This window comes from Alosa alosa, chromosome 13 (genome assembly GCF_017589495.1).
Source record: "Alosa alosa isolate M-15738 ecotype Scorff River chromosome 13, AALO_Geno_1.1, whole genome shotgun sequence".
Classification (NCBI taxonomy): Eukaryota; Metazoa; Chordata; class Actinopteri; order Clupeiformes; family Clupeidae; genus Alosa; species Alosa alosa.
In genome coordinates this window covers 31,072,023-31,090,989 of record NC_063201.1, presented here as the reverse complement: position 1 = coordinate 31,090,989, position 18,967 = coordinate 31,072,023, and the positions used below count along the sequence as shown (strand labels likewise).

The 18,967-nt window shown below is 43.9% G+C and overlaps 1 protein-coding gene across 21 annotated transcripts in view; it reads left to right on the top strand.

Moving 5' to 3' along the window:
* The first annotated feature begins 216 nt into the window (after nucleotides 1-216).
* Nucleotides 217-18,967, top strand: part of ptk2ab (protein tyrosine kinase 2ab) — a 52,066-nt gene continuing 33,315 nt past the window's right edge. For 8 of the 21 annotated variants that reach the window (XM_048262028.1, XM_048262025.1, XM_048262020.1 and 5 more), the window contains exon 1: nucleotides 17,773-18,044. In XM_048262028.1, the coding sequence (XP_048117985.1) occupies nucleotides 17,957-18,044 (88 nt within the window). In that variant the 5' untranslated portion in view covers nucleotides 17,773-17,956. The other 13 variants (XM_048262033.1, XM_048262032.1, XM_048262030.1 and 10 more) reach the window with 5 other exon arrangements.

Genomic DNA, 18,967 nt, shown 5'->3' with positions numbered 1-18,967 from the left:
GCTTTGTGCAATCTCATGTGAAGTTATTCTAAGCCATTTCAAGTGAGTATGATACAGTTGATAGATTTTCTCTTAGCCCAGGACTTATATTAAGTTGTGAGGGTCTGTTACAAAACACACCAGACAAGCACTGAGTTCGCCACCTGATGACCACTCAACAGAATTAATAAAGGGCGTTCCTCCTTGGTTTGCCGGGGTTACTGTGCGTCAGCCATATTGAAGCAATCATCCCAAGATGCAGTGCCGTGGTGACAGTGGAAACAGGAGGGAGAGAGTGTAGCTGGCTGAGGAGGAGACAGAGGAGCAAGACCCCACAGAGCCTAAGGAACTACACTCTCCACAGGGTTTACGCGTTTTTGCGGGCAATAGGAACAGTAGTCAAAGGGATAATTTGTAGACTCTTATTTTGCAGGGTAAAGGTAAGTTTTAAAATGCACACGCAACATGTTCATTGTTAATGCTTTAGAATATAATGTAATAATTGAAATGTTAGCTTGTTAGCATGGGGGCTACATAGGGTTAGCGCGGACCCGTTAGCTGCCTGGGAGGGATGATATTTTGCTGACTCGCAGTCGCATAGTAGCAATTTAGGCATTGTAGATTATTGCAAGGCTACCCCAGCAATTGATGACCATTATGAAATCGGCACGAAGAGGTTAACGTAGTATTAATGCCAGCGGGTGTGTTAACTGTGTTGCAGAGCTGTAGTGGTTTGCCATGCCGAATCACACCAAAGGTTCTTCGCGTAGCATTTTCCTCATCTGGTTGCTTGCTGTTAGACTTGTGTTTCCGTGAATTTCCCCATCTTCAACATTAAATATTTCTCGTTGATTGCCTTGCTTTGTGACATATAGCCCTATGAATAATCACACAACAGCAGGGATTTGACGTATCACGCTGGTGCCAAGAACAAAACGCGTTATTTATTCAGAATGCGGCGGTGACACACATTGTTTCCCGAGCAGAGAGTATGAAGGGTAAGTTGTTTCATTGAAACAACATTTTCAGATGAAAATATCATCGCCTTATTTCTCTGGAAATTGACATGTAGGCATACGCTTGATTTGTTTATGTTTTCATCTCGATACACGCTGTGTGAATTTTGCCTGATGGGACATGGTGCACTAGATCGGTTTGTTTTGAAGTTTGCCACAGGGGAGACTAGTGAGTCCAAGCAATGTCCTCGGGTTACCGTGAAAATTCGTCTATTCCTCTTATCTTCGATAAAAAATCCAGATAATCAAGCAGATCTGTTGAATTTTAATGATTGAAGTCTGATGCTGTATGCATTTGTGGCATTGCCCAGTTTCAGGTAGCCTAATGATTGGAGACCCATATAGGCCACGGTAACGGGTGTAGCCTATTTTAAGAGGAAAATACTAGGCTAAATAAATATGAATATGACTTTGAGAACTATATCTCGTTTGGCAAACTCCTATGCCTATATTAATTCTTTCCTTTACCTGCAACTGCATGTAGTCTAATTCAGAAATGTTTTTTTAATCAAACACAAGTGAAGCAGTTATCTTCCACAACAAGGACAGTTGTCAAAGTTATGTTTTTCAGGGAAGCTGTGGAATTGAAATCCAGTCTAGGTCTATTGCCAATCAGTGACTTCAAGACCTAGACTGGATTTCAACCAGTCTAGCTCTTCAACTTTGACAACTGAAAAATAAAACAGCCACGTGTCTGGAAAGCAGTCACATCACAAAAAAGATGATAATAAAAACACTCTCTTGGAAGAAAATGTTTTAATTATCATCTTTTTTGTGATGTGACTGCTTTCCAGACACGTGGCTGTTTTATTTTTCAATGATTATGTGTCAGTGATTTTATTGTCACTCTGATTGTTCTCTGTTGAACACCGCTTGTTCCTCTAGGTGCGTTTCCATCTTCTCTACATGATCTGACCAATTGGAAAGGAGCCTGCTTATTGACTATTGTGTGTGTGTAGGAGGTGGTGGTTTTGACATGTCATAGCTAGCACTAGGCTAAAGGAGGGGCAGGAGGAGGGAAGGTGGAAGAGTATGTTTCACAGAATACTTTCCGTTTGGTCTCAAACAGTAAGGTGTGTACCATATGCAGCATGTTTTCTTGCTGCCTCAAGCAGCAAGCTGGAAACCTTAAAATCTTGAGTGTTAAGATAAGAACAGTAAGATAAGGGTGTTTAAGGGTTTGTTTTAAGCTGGTCTTCAGATTGTCGATTGGAGAGGCCCTCCTGCCTGAATCCACAGCAGCACCATGCAGTTCTGGAGCCTTCTCAGCTGTGCACAGGGAGGTAAGGACTGTCTGGAAAGACTTCTGACTTTATTTCACTCCCAGGCAACAACGAGAGGCTCAAAAAGAAATGCTACAGAGAAGTTGTTGCTGTTTTCATTGACTTCAGTTTAGGGAAAATAGCCTGTATAGATAAGGGGAGGAATTCACGATCATGTTCATCATGTGCTCTTGCATGTGGGTGCATTCTGAAAACATCAGTCAGGTTTTTTGCGACATTTGTGAGGTTGCTGTTGTGAAATCTCCCCTAATTGTCTTGGCTTTCGTCTTTGAGGAGAATATGGTTGCCTAACTCAGCGGTTGAGAATTTGTTCTTTAGTAGTCCTGCCCTCAGCTGTGCTTCATATTTTGAATGTTAATGTGACCAAAGGAATTCCAGGAGAGTTACCTCACTGACGTGCACTGCTTCAGGGTATACTTCCTCTCTTATAGAATGTTTCTGATGCACAGTTCAAAGCTAGCTGTCTAAAAGATAGCTTACATTCTTAGCCATTAGTAAAGCTGATGGTCACAAGTCATGTTTATAACTTTCTTGGGGTCTAGACTGAGTGACTGAATACATATCTATGTAAATCTTGCTTCAAGTTACAACCGAGAAACGCCTGATGAGATCTGCATCCCACATCATAGCTTTCAATGGAGTGTAACACCAGAGAAGTATGGCAAAAGATAACAAGGACTGCTAACTGCATGAATCTTTAGCTTGGCTAAGTAGGCAAGTAGATTCTTGACACAAGTAAAGGCATGTAGCATTAATAACTATTTATCTCTGCATTTGTGTTTAATTAAAGACAGTAGAACATACCGTCATCTATAGAATGATACTGAAGTAACATGTCAAAACAGAAGATGTGGTTTGTCTATGAACTGTTTGTGTAATTTTGCCTGCATTATTTACCACACCGAAGTATGTCTTTACTGAAGAGAGAAATGATGGCCACCTCTCCTCTACAACATATCCCTAAAGACCCTAACGTTAAACAGGTGCATAGCTTTTACTAGTTTCCAGTTCAAATTGAGATGAACAGTATCTCATTGCATTGCTTTGTTGAAGTTCTGATTCTAGCACAGTTCATGCTGTGATTGTACTTAGTTCAGAACCTCTATATTTTAGTATTTTTAGTTATGTGAGCTAAGGTGTGTTAATTTTTAGTAAAAAAAGCTCTGATGACAGTGAGACTATTGATATCTGCTGTGCCCAGAAGGGAAGCTAAGATAATGTGAACAGAACGTGACTATGGAGAAAGAGGAAGTTATTTTCATATTGGTCATATTGATTGTATGTTAATTCGTGTTATGAGAGAATATTGATCTGATTTAACCTTTGTTATTGCATTGAACAATATGCCAGCTGAGCTCTTGTTTGCATCAGTCATATTTTTCTACCACATTTTCTAGAGAATGAAAGTCCTCTGTCAGTTGTTAGACTTCTTTCCAGCTTCCATAATGTCAAGGGCTTTCTCACTATGAGTTTACAGTTGAATGTCCGCACAATAGATGTGACTGACTTAGTTCTGTCACCAGATTGGATGGGATCTGTCGGGTGAGGAAGAGCAGAGATAGAGATTATGGAAGAAATGGTGACCTACTCCTACTACTAAGCTGGATGTTTTTGTGAAATACAATTTAAAAAAAATAGTTTAAACACATACTGTGGAAGTGTTTGAGATTTAGTCTCGCATCATAAAGTGATGTACAGTATTATCTCAAGTAAAGCATGGCGTTTACAACACTATGGTGATGGGGTTGATTAAAAAGGAAGACACAGTATGCATACCCTAGATGTACTGTAAATCAAACAGGATAAAACAAACCTTTTCTCATTTCATTTAAATCTTCTAAGTCTTAAAGGTACACTATGCAAGATTTTCACCATAATATAACCTTTACAAAGCCAATTTGATGGCAAACGAACTTGTAATAGGGGAATCGTTCACCTAGCATAGCCATATAGCACAGCCGTAGCGAGTCACTAAAAAGAGAACCAGCCATGCAACTTCAAGAATAGTCGACCCGAAGACCTTCAGTGAGAATCGTGAAACATTACCTTGTCAGTAGATATAGCTCTATGGAGGCTCTTTGCCTGTTGGTAATCCTTCGCCTCCACAACAAAAACATTTTCATTGTACAGGGGCAACAAGCCACGAGAAGTTGCCTATTTACTAGAGATGCACCGATATGGAATTTTAGGGCCGATAACGATAATAACCAATATGTATTGGTTTGTTGTGGCCGATACCGATACGATAACTGATAATATTACTCTTGAAAAAAAATTGTGAAAAGTGATTTGGGGACAGCATTTAATAAGCATAATTTTATTGCAGTAATTTTACCTACCACCAAATGATGGACAGAACTCATAATAGTCCTCAATAGTACGGCAGTCAACAACATAACAGTAGCCTAGCCCTACAGTATGTGTGGCTCCTTTAAGTGAACCTGACGTCAGTGAATTATGAGTGAGTGGCTAGAGAGTTTGAATCGTTTTCATTTAGGACTAAACGCCTCATAAACGGCTCAGCTTGGAATAAGCTACAATATAGCTTACCAAATCAGAGTTTGTGAGGGAAACTTGGGTTTAGTTTTTAACTGCGGGTAACTGAATAAAGCTGCAACTCCTCAGACTGTATCTTATGTCCGTCTACTCTGTTGTGCACAACCTGCTGCAGCAGAAATGAAAGGCGTTAGCCCCGAAGGTTTTAATAACTTATTATGATGACCTGTCTGGAACTGAAGCACGAATGGTTAGCATATTTCTAGGTAATAATACAAAACCCAAGCTAAAGTAATGCAAATATAATACTAAAACACAACTTAGAACTAGGCCTACTTATGTACTCGTCCCACTAATGAGTTTGTTTATTTGTTTCCCCGACCAGCGCGGTAAAGTGCAAACACACTAGCACAAGACGGCTCTAGATAGGGCTGAGCTCCGCTCTGTTAAGGTTAAATGGCGGATCATTCACGAGAGGATTTTGAGATGCACAGATTCCCAAATGAACGCATATCCACAGATTTGGTTAGAGTGGTGAAATACATTCACACCGCTGACATTATATTGAAGAAAAAGTATAGCTAACCAAGCTCAAGTAGGCTTGCTCAGTGTAGCCAGACGGACCTTACGTAGGTCTATATTAGGACTTTAAAAAATATCGGCGCAAATTATCGGCCAGAATTCTGTTATCGGACCGATAATAATATTTTCATTTTTTCACTTATCGGCTAATAATATATCGGCCGCCGATATATCGTGCATCCCTACTATTTACAATTGCAGAGTTAAATATAAATATATCAAGACTCTAGGGGGAGCTCTACAGTCGCCAAACATACCTGGAACTGCATAGTATACCTTTACCTATACTCCTACAGATGTGGCTATGTTTAGGTATGTGCATGATGTCAGTTTTGTCACCAGGATGGTCAGTATGGACCATCGGCGCAGCACCAACATTATGTCTGTGTCCGAGCAGGCTGAATGTGAATGAATTTGTTTAAGCACTGGCTCAGGGTCATGGAAAATCTAAATCCTAGTACACTACTCATTATTTTAGCAGATTATTTTATCTTAAGCAATATACGGTAAAAATATATATATGTTTATATTAGTACTGTGCGTTTGCTTGAGACCTGTTGATTCAATGATGATTTAATGGATTTCATGCAAATCAGTGTTAAATAGAAGGACACACAAATGCTCACATAGACATTTGTATAGATGCTTGCGCCATTTGCTTTACCAAGTGACCAAGTGGATGCACTGTAGACAGATCCCATATGGCAATACTGCATGTCGTTATTTAAGCTAGATCCTCATGGCTTGGTCTGATGCCCATGCAGTGGAACTGGAGGGGATGAAAGCTCGTTTGGGGGAACAGTGAAGTATGCACATGCTCGCTAGTTTACATGTGGAAGCAAAGTCAGTTATATCATTAAGCATCTGAATTTTGTACATTTCAATGGCACTCAGTTGAATTTGGCTCATTCATTTGTTTATGCTCAGATTCTTGAACTGCAGTGTACAGGCGGGGTGGTCAAGCTCCTCATGAGGGAGAGAAAAAAATCCTCTAGAATGAACCAGCTGTTTGGGACAGTTGTTTGAAATCAGACTCACTTTCACTGAAGTCTGTCCACGTGAGGCTGACTCTGAGCTTTTGGTGGCGTTGTGTAGGTGCGGAGGAGGACATTCAATCAGTCTTATGCATGCAGTAGTTCCCATGCTGTTAAGAAGTGTCTTCCTCTGTCCTTAATCTGCGGTCAGTGCTGTGGCTAAGCTGCTCTTCTCCAGCTGCTGCAGTCCTAAATGAGGGCCATTTGAGGGTGTTTGTGTTGCAGACCACAGATCATTTTTGCTCCAAAGCAGGAGGGTTTCATGAGGGGGACTAAACTCAGACACTACTACCTCAAGGACCTAAATGCACCGTTTCACACTGTTATCATAAATGTTCTCAGTACTATACCACCACTGGCACTGCCTCTGCATAGATATTGCCATCAGGCAATTTCACATCAACATTTAAATGTGAAGCTAAACGGTAGCAGTCGTGTGTCAATTCTAACTTTACTTCTCAGTGGTATGCTATAATTTCCTTTAATGCTGGCCTGATTGAACTGGTGTCCTTGTAGTTATAGTTGTGTAAGGTATTTTAGATCTTGTCTAGACCTGTTTACTCTCTTACACAATGTCAGCTGACAGCAGTTGAAATACCTGTGGAAATTAGAGATGAACCGATATGGAATTTTAGGGCCGATAACGATAACCGATATTTATTGGTTTGTTGTGACTGATACCGATACGATAACCGATGATATTAATCTTGAAAAAAAATTGTGAAAAGTGATTTGGGGAAAGCATTTAATGAGCATAATTTTATTGCAGTAATTTTACCTACCACCAAATGATGGACTGAACTCATAATAGTCCTCAATAGTACGGCAGTCAACAACATAACAGTAGCCTAGCCCTACAGTATGTGTGGCTCCTTTAAGTGAACCTGACGTCAGTGAATTGCGAGTGAGTGGCTAGAGAGTTTGAATCGTTTTCATTTAGGACTAAACGCTCATAAACGGCTCAGCTTGGAATAAGCTACAATATAGCGACCAAATCAGAGTTTGTGAGGGAAACTTGGGTTTAGTTTTTAACTGCGGGTAACTGAATAAAGCTGCAACTCCTCAGACTGTATCTTATGTCCGTCTACTCTGTTGCGCACAACCTGCTGCAGCAGAAATGAAAGGAGTTAGCCCTGAAGGTTTTAATAACTTATTATGATGACCTGTCTGGAACTGAAGCACGAATGGTTAGCATATTTCTAGGTAATAATACAAAACCCAAGCTAAAGTAATGCAAATATAATACTAAAACACAACTTAGAACTGGGCCTACTTATGTACTCGTCCCACTAATGAGTTTGTTTATTTGTTTCCCCGACCAGCGCGGTAAAGTGCAAACACACCAGCACAAGACGGCTCTAGATAGGGCTGAGCTCCGCTCTGTTAAGGTTAAATGGCGGATCATTCACGAGAGGATTTTGAGATGCACAGATTCCCAAATGAACGCATATCCACAGATTTTGTTAGAGTGGTGAAATACATTCACACCGCTGACATTATATTGAGGAAAAGTATAGCCAACCAAGCTCAAGTAGCTCAGTGTAGCCAGAAGGACCTTACGTGGGCCTAAATTAGGACTTTAAAAAAATATCGGCGCAAATTATCGGCCAGAATTCTGTTATCGGACCGATAATAATATTTTAATTTTTTCACTTATCGGCTAATAATATATCGGCCACCGATATATCGTGCATCCCTAGTGGAAATTCACATATATGACGTGTTATGCCTTATGTTGATCACACAAACTAACTCTCCATAGATGTCTTCATCTGGTGACTTTCAATGCTAATGTCATTATCTTCCTGGATCAGGGATACTACAGCTGCCTTCCTTAGCTTCAGTATATTCTGTGGAGACGTGTCTGTGTGGTGTGGTGTGGTGTGCAGCTGTGCTGCTTTGACTCACAGTGCTGAAGCACACAGGCCCGCATGCATGACTCAGCGCTCTGTGCTGCTTTGACTCACAGTGCTGAAGCACACAGTCCCGCATGCATGACTCATCGTTTGTGCTGCTTTGACTCATAGTGCTGGAGCACACAGGCCCGCATGCATGACTCAGCGCTCTGTGCTGCTTTGACTCCAAACCCCTGCTCAGATAACCTCGCAGTCATGAGAGAAGCCAACGAGAGGTCAACTCTCCTCACTTCTACCAGCAGGATTTTTTGTGACTTGTCAAACGAAATCCATATCTTTAGTTGAGATTGGAGATGGCAAACTTTAATATAGTGTATTAATCTACACTATATTTTACACCGCAGGGGCCTTTAGTGAGCCCTTACGTATCCAATCATTCTATTTTGTGCAAATTTGCAGATGAACAAACACCCTCATATGCCAGCTGTCCAATCACAGGGCTTATTTCTGACAACTTGCTCTTCGAGCTGACAGCATAAGCTGTGGGTCATGCTTAATTGATTGATTGAGAAATGATTCACGTCCATTCTAATGTGCCCGTCCAATGCGTCCATCCTCTCTCCACTCCTGTCGTGTCATCTGTCCAAGTTAATCCAGTTTTTTGTCAGGCAATGCTTTTTTTGGCCTTACAGCAGGCGATTGCACTGACCAATGTCCAGGTGCATCCCATGCACATAGCCCGAGTTTCTCTGTGCAGGGTAAGCAGGTTGTGTGGCATTAGAGGCAGCAGCTGGGCAGTGACCACAGGTCTGCTGGACAGCCCCAGGTGGTCGTAGATTCGATCGTACACTCTGGAGTCTGACTTAGGACCAGAGCATCTCCAGAGTTGGCACAGCCCCTATGAACATGAACCATTTGACACTAATGTGTTTGGTAGGCTTGGGTATTACTACTTAGTGCTCTGGTCACTGCTCCACTCCCCTCCCGCCCACACACACATCTTCACTGTCATCACTCACATACATCATACATACAGTACTCTGCTTGCAATAGTAAGTCCCTTCACCATACTTGCAGTACACTGCCCCCCCCCCCCCTCTCCCCTACATACACAGCACATTATTTAATCAGGAAGCTTTTCCAACACACATCCCCAACATACTTAGAGCACACTGCCCCCAATACACAGCACATTGTCTCATGAGGAAGCTTCTCCAACACACATATTGCACACTGCCCTCTCCCCACATACACAGCACGCTATCCCATCTCCCCTGTCATCCCCCCAACACACACACCAAGACCCCTGGCAGTTGGGTTAGCCCCTTGAGCCGTGGATATCTGCCCAAGGTTTTTTCCTTGGTAAGGGAGTTTTTCCTTGCCCCTGTTGCTCTTGGGTGCTCTTTGTTGGTGCAAATCCCAATCCTCCCCCACCTTTCTTATGCAGCCCTTGCCCCTTAATCTACTAAACCCCTCTTCTACTGCACTTTTTACCCCCCCCCATAAACGCACAAATAGGCTGACACCAGACATAATTTCACTGCATTTCTTACTTCCAGTAACTATATGCATGTGACAATAAACTTCCTTGTATCCGTGTATCCTTGTATCCTTGTGTAATGTGTCAATTAGGCAAAAACCAAAACAATGATATGACTAAATGACTTTGCAGTGCAGAAACCTATAGGCCTCTTTCCAATCTATAGCTAATCTTTAGTAATCTCTATTAAAGATGCCAGGTTTAGTTTTACAAATAGCAAAACAAAATCCTGCAGGTTTTCATGAGTCTGAGTGTCCCTGAGTACTAGATGTTTGACCTTGGTCTGGCTAGCACCTTGCTCTCCCAGTTAAACTAGAGTAACACCTTTAAAATGCTGTTCATGGAGGTGTTGAGTATCACAGCGAGGCCTGTAGTATTCAGTGTGCCATCAGGCTGAATTTGAGGCAGTCTGCCACCTCAGCTAGCAGATAACAGGACGGCGCTGAGTGTTGCCCTGGGCATGGCTGGCGTTAATGATGGCAGCTTGGCTGGCGCTCACAACCTGCCAGCACACCAGCTACTGCTAATGACCTGACGTGTGTGTCTGTGTGTGTGTGTGTGCGTGTGTGTGTGTGTGTGTGTGTGTGATATTAATGTGTGCCTCCTCCACCTGGCACATTCTGATGGACTCTAATCAACTCCTTCAGTAGTGGTCTGAAAACAGATGGAAGCACACACTCTAATTTTTTTTCTTTTTCTTTTCTAGATATTTCAAGGATATCACATTACTACACAGGTAAGTGCTCATTAAACAGTAATTAATAATGTTTGTCTGTTTTTAATCTGTATTAAACACAGTTATATTTAATCTGAATTAAATGCAGTTACATTTATGTGTTTCTGAATTGTTTTGATAAATGAATAATTCATTTATTCATTGTCTTGACAGTTCTTTTTTTGTGCTTAAAATGCATTCCTTTCATACTGTATAATGGTTGTTTAGAATGCAGGACAAAAGCATTTATCACTGTCTATCTCAAGGATGCACACCCTTAAAGGTGGTGAGACCTTTGAGGACAAATGACATTCATCCAGAAGTTGTGTGATCTAAGTAAAGCAATAGTAGGTCTCAGCAACTGTAAAGAGTGTCATAACATTTCATTTGGAGTAGCCTATCTATCCAGACAATGAAAGGGCTTGCATTTTATGTGAAGTATCAGTCTCTCGCTGCAGTGGAGGGTCTGTTGAATTTGGCTGTAGTTGTTTGACTGGAGGCCCCAGTGTGAGCGCTCCCCTGTGTCTCAGGAGGATGTGGCTTGCTGAGGTGATATTTGAGGCTTTGAGTGCTCCCTGTGGGAGGCTAGGCTGCCAGGAGGTCCCCTGTCTCAGCACTCAATACAGGGAGAATCTGGGACTTAACAGCTGCATGTGGAACCCCAGGGACTGTGTGGCAAGGCAGGTACAACGGCTTTGGTTAAGGCAGCACTTAATGCTTGTCTTTGGTGTTTTTTTAGACACGTCCACTGTAGAGTCTTTGAGAGCATAGTTATGGAAGCGCCGCTTTTAACCGATTGACCGTATTGTCTTTTTCAGGTCAAATGGCCTTTTGAATGGGAGTGTTAAAGCACTACTATTTTGATGTGATCATACTATGATCACATCAAAATCGCTATTTTTAAAACACTAAGAAGGCTTGACGCAACACAAAACTTTGCTCGAAGTATCACCAGGGTCTGGGTACACATAAACTTGAGCATTGAGAACATTGTTTACTAAAAAGAAAGGTTTTGGCAAGATGGCATCGAGCGGAAAAAACATAACTGCTAAAGTGAGTTGTTCAAAACCTTTCTTTTTAGTCAACTCGTTTTAGTAAACTCTATCTCCATCAAACTATATCAAAAAATGGAGTCCACTGATTGCTTATCCACATTTAACAGCACTGGCCTGATAGGATCAGTTATACATTTGCAACATGCCGGACATCCTTACATGCATGTCTGCTAGATGACCTCACTTCTTGGAATCTTCTTTAATGTTAGATGTCTGACTTTACAGTGATTCAGTTTCAAGTGTGCCACAGATTTGATATACTGTAGCTACCTGTACCTCATTTGTCTGGTGCTCTTTGCTGGTGTGTCTTGTCATGTGCTCATATGCCAAAGGGGTAAATAAACCCCTGGCCCGCTCTATGTAAGCTGGCAGTGGCAGGTGCAGCCTACTTACTGCCTATCGTTGCACCGTTTGTTGACTCTGGAATCTGAGCTCACTGTGTTAATTCTGTGGCAAAAAATGACCAGTCCTTTCCCACAAACATTAGATATGTCCCCATGAAACCCATTTCCTAAGTTCAGTTGACTCACTAACCTTTAAAGCTGCTGTAAATGATTTTTCCATCTGATGTTGCTATTGCATAGATGAAAAATGTTTATTCCTAGAACCCTCCCAAAGTATCAGTGTCATCTGACTAATTCTAATGTACAGACAGCAGGGGTGGACTTGTATGTTAACTTGTGGAACAGTATACCATTGTTGCTTAGAGAGCAAGCAGCAACAATGCACAAAGGGCTTGGCTTGCTCTGCATTCGATAGGTATCCTAAGTAGGCTTACTATATTCCCCTCTCAAGGCAATGGAATGTTGAATAAATACAGTGATGGCTCAACACAGCAGATGCTTCAAATGATTGACTCTCAAGCTGGGCTTGATTATCATTCTTCTGGAGTAGAATGCTAAACAGTGCCTGCTGGAGTAGGATTCATTGTCCACCTATTCTACTGGTGTTCAACTCCACTCTGTATCTAGTGGGTCTTGTCTCTGGATACGTTTGCTGTTTGCTTGCAAGTGACTGTGTTTTGAGGGAGGCAGTGCAAAAGGGATGGTGATTAGTGATAAAGTGTTCATTTGTACAGCTCCCCACTCCACAGTGTGTCCAGTAGCTTGCCCTGAACTATGTAGCTAGATAGACATTCTCATTTTGCTTTGTGTAGTTCCCCAGATTAGATTTCTGCTTCATGTACACAAATCTTGTGTTTTGTACTCAGAATGTGTTCTTTAGTATTCGGTTGATTGTGTGTGTGGCTGTTAAGATGTTTTGTGTTTAGTGGAGCAGACGCAGGGCACAGAGCACAGCAGGTGTGGCCACAGTTTGATCAGGATTGCAGTGTGCATGTAGAGTTTGGGCTTACATAGTTTCCGATCATCCCCTCATCCACTTGTTTTCAGGCTGCCAAAGCTGTCTTACCCTGTGTGTGTGTGTGTGTGTGTACGTGTGTGTGTGTGTGTGTGTGTGTGAGATTTAAGACCTTGAGTGGTGGTTTGTAGTGGAGGGCTCTTGGCAGGGGCAGCCTGGGGCCAAGTGCTTTGCTGGCCCGCCGTCCACATAACAACCCGGTCAGACTGGACATGCAGCTCTCTTGTGCTGTGGAGGAGGCCGTGTCGTCTCTGTAAACAGGGGAAGGCTGAGGGAATGGCTGTGAGGGAGGGAGGGAGGGCCCCTGCATATGAATGAGGACAGATCCCCCCTCTCCACCAACTCGCCTCCTGTCTCCCCCTCTTTCAGCTGCCTCGCTTTGGCTTTGCTTACCCACTTCAGTCAAAGGAAACATGCTCTCTCTTTCTCGCTCTCCCTCCCTCTCTCTCTTTCACTCACTCTCTCTCACTGCCCCTTTCCCACCCTCCCTCCCATACCCACACTCTGCCTTGCTCTCTCTCTCTCTCTCTCTCTCTCTCTCCACACACACACTAACCCACCCACTCTCTCTCTCACACACTCCCACCCGCTCCTCTTGGGAGAGTCTCGCTGCAGCGGCACTGTGTCCTGGATATGAGCAGCAGAAGCTCAAATGAGATGTTCTAGAGCTGGAGAGAAATGGAGGATTTTTTCGCTTTGTTTTAAGTTTTTTTTAAAGTTTTTTTTTTTTTTTATCTTTCAACCACGTTTCTGCCTTGATTAATTTTCAAAAGCAACACGTGTAGCGGAGGGTTTGTTTTTGATGCTGTTGGCTGCGAAAACCCTGTGGATTTTTTAAATAAGGGCAGGACTGAGACAGTGGAGGCAGCACGTGAAGCAGCTCTTCTTCGATGCCATTCTCCCATCTCCATGACCTCTCCAAACCGGTTTCTGTTTTTGTGGGAAGGGGGGTGCTCCGTTTGGTGAGTTGGTGATCCTCGGAGCTTACGAAACACCTGCACTGGTTCTGCCCCAGCGAGCCCTCTGGCAGTGCGTGCACCCCCCGTGTCCGCTCCTGCTGTGGTGACCGCGGTGAGCCGGTGCCAGGGGGCCGGCTTGGGGCCGGGGGCGGCTGCCGGGGCTCTATGCGGACGCAGGAGCGCTGGGCAGCCGCGGGGCCTGGAGCGCGCCAGCAGGCGGAGACCACATGGAGTCCAGCGGCTGCAGCCCCTTCCCCCTGTGCTGGACACGGGGCGCCTGCGTCTACTCCTACGGCCCGCCGCTGCCAAGTACGTCCATCACACCACAGCGGCTCTGGAGACGCCGCGCTCCTCTGCCGCGCTCCTCTGCCATGCTCCTCTGTCGTGCTTCTGTCTCTGTGTGATACGAGCAATGCTTTCACTTGGTGTTCAGTAACGAGCCGCATGAAGGAACTGTCTTTGTCTTGTCATCTGATAGTGCTGAAAGATAATGTTGAAAGCTTGATTTTAGAGATGTCCTTCAAATGGAATGCTCTGTTTCTGTTGTTTAGTTGTTTGTGAGTCAAGCGTTGCCCTTTGTGCGTGTAATCAGAGCTATGATGGAACTGAGGTAGATTGCAGAAGCCCAGAGTCCTCATGTTACTGTGCCTGAGCTATAGAGATCTCTTTATGATCCAGCTCCATAATTACGCAATCCAACAAAAGCCCTGTTTCTCTCTCGCTGCCTCATATCAATCAGCTGTTTTAATGACGATCTCTCCTGCTGCACTCAGAACACGATCAACTCCTGGCTGCGTCTTACCGGAGGGCCAGCGCTGCATGAAGCGGCTTCATTACTCAGGGCTGAATTCCCATTCGTCTTGGACTGATTAAGTGTCAGTGTGCTGTGTGATTAGTGTGCCTTCCCAGAGGTGGATAACTAGGCCATGTACCTGCAAGTGCCAAAGCAGCGGCAGCAGCAGCTGGCTTGCCTTGCTTTGCCCTTCTCCAGTTCAGCTACTCACTGGAGCTGGATTGGATCCCCCAGTATCTGGGTAAAAGACTAAATGGAGCATGTTAGATAATTCAGCAGCTCCAAAAATGCCTAATGGCCTCCTGGAGGTTGAGCAAAGGTAGCTATCTGATTTCATGCTGTGACAAGACACAGCACACATACTTTTTGGACAGAATTTTGTGGTTGAGGTTACCAACGGAATGACTTGGTTAGTTCCATAATACATAATATCCTAGGGAGCCTTTTTGATTGTGTTAATTAAAAGCGCTTAATGGATATACTTTAATATTCTGTGGGCTTTTTGACGGCAATGCAAACTGACATTTTTCTAAGTTTGGGTGTAAATTCATCGTTCGCACCCATAAAAGCCATGATTATATGAAGACTAGCGTCTCAAGTTATATTGTGGTGCTATCCATCATGGTCTTTCTGATATGAATGTTTTTCCAGGCCAAAGGTATCAGGTGAGATGTTTTTGAATGCTGTAGGGAGCCCCCTGTTCACTTTGACCAGTGCTCAGCTATTGATTTCAGTCATGAAAAGAAGAATGCACCGGCATTCTGTGCAAACTAAACAACGTGGGAAGTAAACTAACAACTTAAAAATGCTCAAGATGGGCAGGTTACATGTTCCTAAAAGAGATTTTGGAGGCTGTTTCTTGATTGGTGCCTTTTTACCTAGCTTTGCTTTGACCATTTACAGTTAAATCAAAGGACCTTAGCCACAGGAGATGTGGGTTTTGCTCTATTGTACTGTTTTTGTACTCTATGTCTAAAGGCTGACAAGTAGATGGATTGAAGTGTGCAGTCCTAACTCTCCGTAATGTCGGCGTAAAATCCCCCTTTGAGTGGACAGCTGAAATGTGAGCCGGCTCTCAGCTCTGGCCTCTTTTCAGACGCCCGTTCCCAGGTAGCACGGAGCTGATCTTCTTACCTGCTCTCCCAGCTGCTCTGGCTCTCTGACCTCCGTGCTCTTGTGACTGGCGCCAGTGTTTGCTACCTACGCTACCAGCAAATGATGGTGGTGGTGGGGGTGTGTCTCTGAGCGGATGTGGGATCAGGTGTAAACATTATAAGCTATAGACTATGACACCACGCATTGTTGTGTGGATATCTGTTGCCCTATACCATAACACACTATAGCATGTGGTTATATAATGCCTTTGTTATGTGTGAATCTCCTTAGGCCTTTACAGTCCCCGCTCATTGCCGTAAGAAAGTTACTTAAGCTTAAATTTTCACTATTGTCAGAGATTTCTGCCACATATTTCGCAGGTTAAATACATACTTTTGAGGTAAGGAGGTTAAATAGACACTTGTGAGGTAAGGAGGTTAAATAGACACTTGTAAGGTAAGGAGGTTAAATACATACTTCTGAAGTGTTTTAAAATGTCAGGTTGCTTTGAATGCTGGCACTGTGTGAGAATGATGACCGAATGGTCATTGGGCCACAAATGGCACTCATAACTTATAATCATTAATCTCACTTTGCATTAATTCCAGAGACCCGCTGTGACCGTACAACTAAAAGGTTCCCAGAGGATACCTGAGCTGTTGGTCCAGAGAATGCTGAATGGTTTTTTGTAAGGGTCAGGGAAGGGCAGGCAGAGGAGAGTGCCTTAACCATACACAAAGGCAAACATCTATTGTGCAATAGGCCTGACAGCTGATGGCAAGTCTTGTGACTCCAGTCAATACAGAGCAGTATTTGATACACTCCTGGGAGAAGTCACCCATGAGTAACCTACACAAGGACTAGGAGGAGCAATGATGCAACCACTGACTTGACCCTGAAGGATGAGCAGCTCGTCCTTATTCGTAAGCTTTCGACTGCCCTCTCATTTGATCTCAACGTCATTGTTTATAATGGATGCCACTTGCTTATTATGGTTTTCATCACCTTGGAAGATGGGAGTGGTTGTCTGAAAACCCAGTGGCATACATTTCTGGTACAACAGAAGCAGTGTATTTGATGTAGTGTTTTGCGTCCACTTGTGGCTGTGGCTGTGGCTTATATTGGCTGAGCTCTCTGGACACAGTAGTGCAGGCCGCGGCAGCCAAGCAGAAGAAGGCTGTATTGATTGGACGCTCATCTCCCTGCGTCTGCTGCTGCCCATTGACCCAGCAGTCTACAAGTATCTCCAATTCAGCAGATGGAATTTGTCCATCCCTGTTCACCAATGATTAGTGAGACAAAGCTCTTTTGAAGCCATGGAACATTGTAGCCTCTGGGGCTGGTGGCTGGCAGACAATGCGGTGGAAGTGGAGGTTCAGCTCAGCTGTGATGAATTCGGCCACTTCGTTATTTCCTGTCCTGATTAATTGCATGATTATTATAACCGCCCAAAACTGTTACCAATTTTAGGTATTTATGCAACAATGCTATGATTTCCTTCCATTGCTACAGACTTAGCTCAGGTGTTGAGTCTACATTTCCTGAAAAACAAACATGTTTAGGCTGCAAGTACACACCTGTTTCTACTATTCCTACTAGTTCTCAAAATAACTTCATTTCAAATTTTGAATGGACAAAACCCAACAGTGTTGTAAAGTCTTTTTCTGTTACGAGGGAAGAGTGACAGGCAGTCAGTGTCCTAGGCCCCACCTCACTGATATGCTGTCTGGCGGAGCTCCCATTATTTGTTTACCAAGATTAGCTTTTTCCGCGAGCCAACCAGTGAAGCGCAGTGTGCTTGTGTGCGTTGGTGGCGCGGGGTTAGCGGCAGGATCCCGTCCTGATAAAGGGCTGTTTTCGCACAGACAAGCCTGGCCCTGAGCCCATCCTTCAGGAAGGGGCTTGATGCATTCTCGGGGGCTCCACTGGAAAGGACCGACAGGAACAAGATCTGCACCGACCGTGACTCAGCCAGAGGATTCAGAGCAGCCAGGGGTATTGTGATAACCAGGATGTGACGTGCCGACAAAGGAAACTCTGGCATAAGTGTTCTTGTGTGTGTGAGGTTGAGAGTGTAATCTTTTTTACTGGGGCTGGAAACCCCCAAAGAGATAAAGCAGTTGGAAGATAAAGCAGTTGGAAGTGAGCGGAGGTAGATGTCCAGGGCGCGAGGTGCTGTCCTGATTGGGCGCTCATGTGTATGGAGGGCCGCCGTCGGCGCCGCGTCCCACTGCTCTGTGGCTCCAGAGTGGTGTGGAGCTGCTGGCCTTTCCGTGTCCGAGGTAGGGAATGAGTGCGCACAAGCTCCTGCTCCTGCGCCGCTGCCTTTAGTCTGGTGCACTCTGTAACGTTACGACAACACAGGGAAGGGTAAAGGTTGGAAGGGTATTTTGTGGTGTTGTAAGCACATGCCGAGTTGTGCTATTCCAAAGTTGCTGGTGTTTACATAGCTCATTTTTGCTGTTTTACAGTTCTGAAGTCTCTGTAGTTTCATTGGAGTGTTTAGCCTTGCCTCAGAGGAATTGAGTGAGTCCATGTTTCCGTTTCTGTCTGACTTGAAATATGTTGATAGTACACACAAAGTTCAGAAGGGCCAACTTTAGAGTGATTGACCTACAAATGTTTAACGGTTAATGAGGACGAGAGGTAACTCAAGCTGCATTGGTACATTTCTAACAAGGTGAGGTAATGAGCTTGGTGAGCTTGCCGCCCAGGTGTTTTATGTGTTTGCCTCCCTTTTCTATTGTGCCATGCAGTAGCTGTGGGACAAAGGCTGGCAGCAGAACTCCAGTTTCTTTAAAAACAATAGGGTCATTTGGCCTGTTATAGATGCATTATCAGCACAGCTATGAGAAATGGACTACATTTACTCTGTAGATTTGCACTCTAGCACCAATTTATATTATATCATGCCTCCCGTCTACCCTCTGATGTCATATGCCACCTTTAGCCTATTTTCAGCCTTGCAAATGCAGTAAGGAGTGAGTTCCTTAATAGAACCCTTAGCCAGGAGATGCCAGACTCCATCATGGATGTCTGCTGCCTTCTGTGCCCTGGTGGCTGTTGGTCTACTGTGCTCCTGATGGCAGCTTGTCATGTCATTTCTTCCACTCTTCAGCTGACTGGCTGGTTGGGCTGATTGACCGTGATGTGCCCCTAATGTAGTTCTCCCATCCACATTCAGCACTCCCTCCACTGAGGGCTG